The 6,840-nt window shown below is 34.5% G+C and overlaps 1 protein-coding gene across 1 annotated transcript; it reads right to left on the bottom strand.

Annotated features, from left to right (window-relative positions):
* Nucleotides 1-2,818: 2,818 nt before the first annotated feature.
* LOC149220976 (calcium-dependent protein kinase SK5-like) lies at nt 2,819-6,032 on the bottom strand. Its single transcript, XM_089384975.1, has 3 exons — nt 5,832-6,032; nt 5,401-5,625; nt 2,819-3,291 (listed from the first exon to the last, which is right to left on the bottom strand). The coding sequence occupies exons 1-3, from the start codon at nt 5,952-5,954 to the stop codon at nt 3,175-3,177; spliced, it is 465 nt and encodes a 154-aa protein (XP_089241101.1). The 5' UTR covers nt 5,955-6,032; the 3' UTR covers nt 2,819-3,174.
* Nucleotides 6,033-6,840: the final 808 nt, after the last annotated feature.

Genomic DNA, 6,840 nt, shown 5'->3' with positions numbered 1-6,840 from the left:
ACTTTGGATATTTTCACAAGTCGCCTACTACTTTTATATTGACCATTATTCTCTATTGACTTTTAAGTAATTGTCATTTGACTTTTTCTACAAATTTTTATATTGACCTTCTCTATTGAATTTTAAGCAAACAACGTTCAACCTTTTCAACAATATTCCATCATTCTTTATTGACTCTTCTCATATTGGTCATTATTCTATTGACTTTTTACTTTTTCAACAATTTTTCTCGATTGGCTTTTAGCAATTAACTTTTGACCTTTCCAATAATTTTCTATTATTCTATTTCTCATATTGATCATTACTTTATTGACTTTTAAACAATTGACATTTAACATTTTCAACAATTTTACATTATTCTAGTTTCCATATTTTGGGCATTCTCTATTTGACTTTTAAGCAGTTGAATTCAATGTTTTCAAAAAATATCCATTATTCTATTCATATTGGTCATTAATTTCTATTAAATTTTAAGCAATTGACTTAACATTTTCAACAATTTCTCATTTTTCTTTATTGACTCTCGCCTTTTCCAAAACATAAAAATTTTAAATTATTCTCTATTAACCTTCGACTTTTTTCAAAAAATTCATTTGGATAAACCATGTGAATGAATTTCAAATATTATAATTGATGTACTCTTCTTATACTTAGAATTTTTTGTTGGTTAATTTCTCATATATAACAAGTTGAAGTTGCTTAGGTTGCTTTATGTGGGATGATAATGAATAACGTTAGAATACTAAAGGAGAAGGGAAGGCTCAATTATATTCTTTAATGAAATGAGTAATAATGGCTAAAATGATTCCAAGAATTCTATTGGATCATGCTAGAGGATGTTATTTGTTATGTGGCACAAAAAGAAGAATACATTTTTTTGCCTGTAACCAATAGGAAAAAATAAATTTCAATAACCTCACAAACTTTGAAGGGATATAATCATCAAATACTCTAAGAAATACATTAATATGATAGTAATCGTTAACACAATGCCACATACACACACACATAGTAGCCCATCAGGTCCTATAAATGATTTTTATTGGGAAATATTGCAAAAGTCATTTCATTTCATGCTTCCTCATTTTGTATAGATTTGAAATTCAGAAAATTTTAGAAGTTAAAACCAAAGAATTCAATGAATCATTTGCAATATGGTTCTTAATCATGTTAGTTTATATATATAGGAATAGGAATTGACAATTTGAAACCAACTACATAATGTAAATTCTTTTCTCCATATGATGCCATGGGCGTCAAAACAATTTTATCACCATATACAAAGAGGTTAAAACTATTGCATATCATAACAAAGAAGGCACCATTAAACTAAGCATTTTAAACTAATAAATTGAATCATTGACTATGCAACTAGGCATGAGGAGGCACCATTAAACTAAGCATTTTAAACTACTAAATTGAACCATTGACTACTAAATTGAACCATTGACTATGCAACTAGGCATTTTAACTACTAAGTTGAACCGCCATCGACTATGCCATCGACTATGCAACCCTAACTAGGCATTTTAACTACCAAGTTGAACCATTGAAATTATTGAAATTTATTGTTTGAATCATAAATATCAAAATAGAATTGCTATTGCTGTAGTAATCATATTATTTTATATTTTATATTTAAATTTTATATTTTATATTTCAATCATCTCAGTTTAGTATTTTTAAATCTACTTTGTTTCTCTCATTCACACACATGGCACCGTCCCACATGCACCCCTAACTATGCATTTTTCAGCTTAGTATTTTTAAATCTACTTTGTTTGCCGTCTCATTCACACACATGGCACCCTCCCATATGCACATGCACCTGCACACCTAACTAGGCATTTTTAATTAGAAAACTTTAATCCATACCATCTTTCTTTTCCTTTGTTGTCAAGCACGTGTATCTGTGATTTTCCCTCTGAAAGCATGTTTTGTAAGTGATTGAGGTTGCATGCATTTCTTGTGGAACATACAGAAATGAAAATTACCGTCAAAGCAATGTGAAAGCATGTTTTACAAATAAAGTAATTGGGGTTGCATGCATTTCTTGTGGAACATACAGAAATGTGAAGCAATGTATAGACCAACAAAAACACCCACATGCTTTTAATGAAAATAGCCAATTTCCCACTTAATAAGATGATAAAACAGTAAGTATAGATGCAGGGCAAGATAGTAGACCATAGGAACAAAAATTCAGTGAGCCAAGAACAATAGAAGGCTGAGATCGAAAGAAAATGCCAACATGGTGTATTTTCCAACCTGCTATGTTAGCGTAACATTTATTATCTTCGGATCTTATACACAATAAGATGATAAAAATGTGAAGAAAAAATAAATACGGATACGATAGTAGACAACAGGAACATAATCCAGTGAATGGCACAACGTAAGGTTGAAAATGGAAGGAAATGCCAACATGGTGTGTTTTCCGACTTGCTATGTTAGCAGAATATTTATCATCTTCGGATATTATACACAATGCAGGTCACTAACTACACCGAGGATATAATTACCTCAACTAAACAAAAATTGGTATAGTGTAAGGCATTGTCTGCTCTTACCTTATTGTATTTTGCATTTAAACAAGAATGTGGGCTTATTTTCTTAAGAAACAATCTGATGCAGACAGAGATGTTTAGACATGTTCATCGTTGATTTGTATTACCGTGGGCTTTACAGCACGACAGCATGACCGTTTTGGAGACACCATTAGACCTTTTTAGCTCATTGTTTATACCTTCCAACCAAAGGAGCTTGGTTAATAGAGGATAAAAAGGGAAAATCTCATATTTTCTAAAACGAACTTCCATGGATGACAACTTTATCATCTATTGTTGTGCAGAAAAAAAATACAGCTCAATTTTGAACTAGACTTGTATCAATAAACGGCTTAAACCAACAAACCTGTCTACCTCTTACTTTGCAATTAGATAAAACTGGACTTAGCATCCAACTTAATGCACTCTAAATTCAACCAAGAATATTGAAACACTGCTTCATGTAATCAACAAAGTAAAATTTCTTTTATGGACCTTGGCAGTCTTTTGAGGCATCATTCATGATCAGATAGGGCACAGGATTAGCAAAGCAATTAATTTAACAAGCAAAGTCTCAGAGCATGTAATGCCCTCTGAACTTGTGACTAGGAATAGCTCTCCATAGCTTTTAACCAATTTTTAAGGCATCCCTTAGTCCTAAGCTGTTCCGCATTGTTTTTCTGCCGATACCACCATTGCCTTTACGCATCATTGCCACAAACTCATTGTAATCAATGCTCCCATTCTGTAAAAGAACAAGCAGTATTATATAAAAGTTAAAGCCATACCCGAATATCCAGCAGAAATGACTATTAATTGACCAGAAAGAGAACAGAAGTAACTAGAACATATTTATGCATGCAAAAAATACCAGAATCTATCGAGTCGAGAAATATATACATTTATTGATGATATTAGGACTATTATATTACGGAATTAAAAAGGATCCTTCAACATAGCATAAATTTCATTATATGACTCTAAGCAGGTAAGGACACCAAGAGATATTTATTTCGAACTGGACTAAATATCTCCTGGGGTCGTAGCAGGTATGAAACAAGCCATATGCTGATTAAAAATTTTGTAGTCTAGACCAATACCCTTTTTCACATTAATAAATTATATGTTACACCTTCCATAAGCAGCATGTTCAGCAGCACTAAGATAGCAGCAAATCCCAAAAGTAAGTTCAGGTTGCACAACTAGAAAGAACAGTCTCCAGTCTCCATCAACATTAGAGAAGTTTTCACATGCACCTAGATTAATTGTTTACAAGTGACCAAAAAATGTTGAAACAGAAGTGCAGGTTTAATCCAAGACCAAGTGCAGCATATTTTCAAATTTATAATTCGGGCACACTTTTCCTTTAAAAATACAAAGAGATACAAAGATACATGAGGCTGTTGTTTAGCATTATATTTCTTCACTTTTGTGTTCGTTGTCCTTACCAAAAGCATTGGCAATCCAGAAGCTGTCATTCAAGTGCAGGTACCCAGCTTGATGTGGTAACATCCTTCCTCAGTCTGGGACTAACATCACAGGCAGTTCTGGTGTCATGCCTTGTCAGCCTCTTTTCCATGTGGCTATTATCTATGTGATATATACAATACGATCTTAATACAGTGGCGCATTCCTATTTTGGGATTCCATTAATACTCTCATTATAATTGTGCTTTCCTATTTTGGGATTCCATTAAAACTCTCATTATAATTGTGTGTTCTGTATATTGGGTGCGTGTATTATGAATAATATCAAATGCACTGCAATTGTAAAACAGAGGCAGTTTATAATGTATTAACCGCACCAAAACCCTTGTCAATCTAGACACTGGCGTTGGGTGTGCAACTTCCCTGTTGGTGTGATATAGCATCCTCCCTCACCCCAGTAAGAGCATTGCTAGCAGTTTCAGTGTCATGCCCTGTGGGTCGTCTTTGGCATGTTGATGTTATCTTTGTGATGTCTACAAAACTATCTGACTGCAGTGGCATGCCTAGCAATCGTGAAACAGAGGTGCTTTCTAAGGCATTAGCCACACCAAAAGCTTTGCTAATCTGCAAGTTGGCTTTGGAGTGCAAGCACTCTTATAAGAATCAGATGGACCAAATCGGTTCACTCCCTGTGAGGTCCAAACCAGTATCTAAACCTAACTGGTTGGATGGTTCCATCCTAAACCAGGCCGGTTCTGATCTGGACTGGTACTCATATGGACAGATATCAATCAATTCTTAGTTCTTACTAGTTCTTCAACCTGGTTTTCTGGCCAGTTCCATTCCAGTTCTGCTTTGACTCTCAGCCAATCCCAATTCCAGTTCAGATTATGATAACATTGGTTGCAGGTCTCTCATCGATGAGAAAAGCCACAATTAGTGCAAACATTAAAGTTTATTAAGCTAATGCAAGGTTTTCACATTCTTTTCTGAACTGTCAAAACAGATAAAAGATTACAGAAGCAGTTGAAACACCAAAAACACAGTTGGGTACCTAAATTTCCAGGATAGAATGGAATAATCTCACTCATATAATAGTTCACCTCAGAAGCTCAGGGGGCGTACAGCAAATGGTAACAGTGTGTTCTGTTAGGGCACTTTGTGGTGTAAAGGTCACTGGTTCGAAACTCCATGGCCAAAAATTCAGCCATGCTAAGGGCTGGTGTGGCCCAGGCCAGGTGCAATCCCGGGTGATTTTGACGGCTTAGATGCCCCTCCGTCGCGGCTACTCAAGCCACAGGTTAGTCGTGCCAGTCATTTCAAGACTCACATAAACTAGCAAACAAAAAAAAATTCACCTCGGAAACTAGGTCAATTCATTTCATGACATCACAACATCTGGAGACAGATTCAAAAGCAAACTTACATTATCTTGATCGACTTCTTTGATCATTTCATCAAGCTGAGCATCACCTATACCAAATTCCTGGCAAGCTTGCTGAAGTTCATCCATAGTAATTTGCCCACTTCCATCTTTGTCAAAATAAGAAAAGGCGGAAAAGAGATGCTCCTCGCGTTCCATCTTGTTTAAATGCAATGTAGCTGCAATGAATTCACCATAATCTATGGTACCGCTGTTGTCTATATCAGCCTGCCAAGATTGTGGTAGCCTATGTGAGTTAACAAATCTCCCACCAACATTCCAGAGCAACCAAAGATATCATGCATTGTTGGAATGAGACAGATTAAAATTTTACTTAAGAGTATATCAACAGATGCAAAAGCCTGATGATCGGAAACAAAATGCATAACATGGCATTTCAACCGTCAAAGCTACCCAAGCTTACTAGCACTTACTGCCTCCATAAGTTCTCGGATCTCTGACTCCATAAGATTAGTAGCACCAACTCTGTTTAATCCATCCTTCAATTCATCGAAGGTAATTGTACCACTGTTGTCTGTATCAATCATCTTGAACATCTCTTTAAGACCAGCAATTTCATCTTCTGAGAGACTGTCCGCTATAACCTGAAATGATCAACCAATTCGATCAGAAAATAGTTTGCAAACCATTACCCTAGACTCCAGGAACTGTAAGGTTTTATATGTAGTTCTGTTATGAAAAGTAAAAAGCCTATGGACATGTGACACAATGCCAACATCTGGCCACGTAATTCACAGCAAACAATATTTTGCAAATGATAAAAACGTGTTAATATGCTGTAAAGAAACCAAGCAAGTCTGTCGCCTGTCGCATGCAAAATTTGTAGTAAGTAGACATTTGGACTCAGACAAAGGGTTACAAAATGAATATCTGACCCTGGATCTGAGCTAAGGGTCAAAATGTTGTATATCCCTCCCTGAATATGGCAAATCAGCTTGTACATTTCTCTACGGATAAGAGAACAATTTTACTTATCAAAAAAATATGGGTAAATTATTTGCATTTACTTATAGTAAAATGTAATATAGACAAATATATCCATGATTATTGATTACCATAATCACCAAAGACCAAACAATAACAGAAACCAATGTTTTGTTAAAAAAATTCAGATGGTACATTGGACTGTAATATGCAACTTTCTAAAAAAAAAAATGAAATACAAGGATTGATGTATGAACAAATTGATCAAAATCCATAGAAAAGAGAGTATGATATTATGATTTGTACTGATTAAGCTTTGAAAATGATAGTTTTTACTAAGAAAAATAATAATAATAAAAATGCACTTCATTGTCACCACATTTTGTATGATAACGTTTTCAAGAGTTTTGTAATAAGAAACATTTCCGTTTTTGGAATATCAGAAAATCTATTTACATGCAATTTGCAAACATTTGATTCTTTAACCTGCTTCACTGT

The sequence above is a fragment of the Pinus tabuliformis genome, chromosome Q, assembly GCF_031772625.1.
Source record: "Pinus tabuliformis cultivar Carrire ecotype Pingquan chromosome Q, CPIR1, whole genome shotgun sequence".
NCBI classification, from domain to species: domain Eukaryota; kingdom Viridiplantae; phylum Streptophyta; class Pinopsida; order Pinales; family Pinaceae; genus Pinus; species Pinus tabuliformis.
This window is presented reverse-complemented; position numbering and strand designations above follow the sequence as displayed.

Coding starts and splice junctions, on each gene's coding strand:
- LOC149220976 (XM_089384975.1), bottom strand. CDS start 5,954: ATGTTCAAGATGATTGATACAGACAACAGTGGTACAATTACCTTCGAT. Junction 5,626..5,831: donor TCCGAGAACTTATGGAGGCA/GTAAGTGCTAGT, acceptor CAATCTTGGCAG/GCTGATATAGACAACAGCGG. Junction 3,292..5,400: donor AAGAAGTCGATCAAGATAAT/GTAAGTTTGCTT, acceptor GTTCTTTTACAG/AATGGGAGCATTGATTACAA.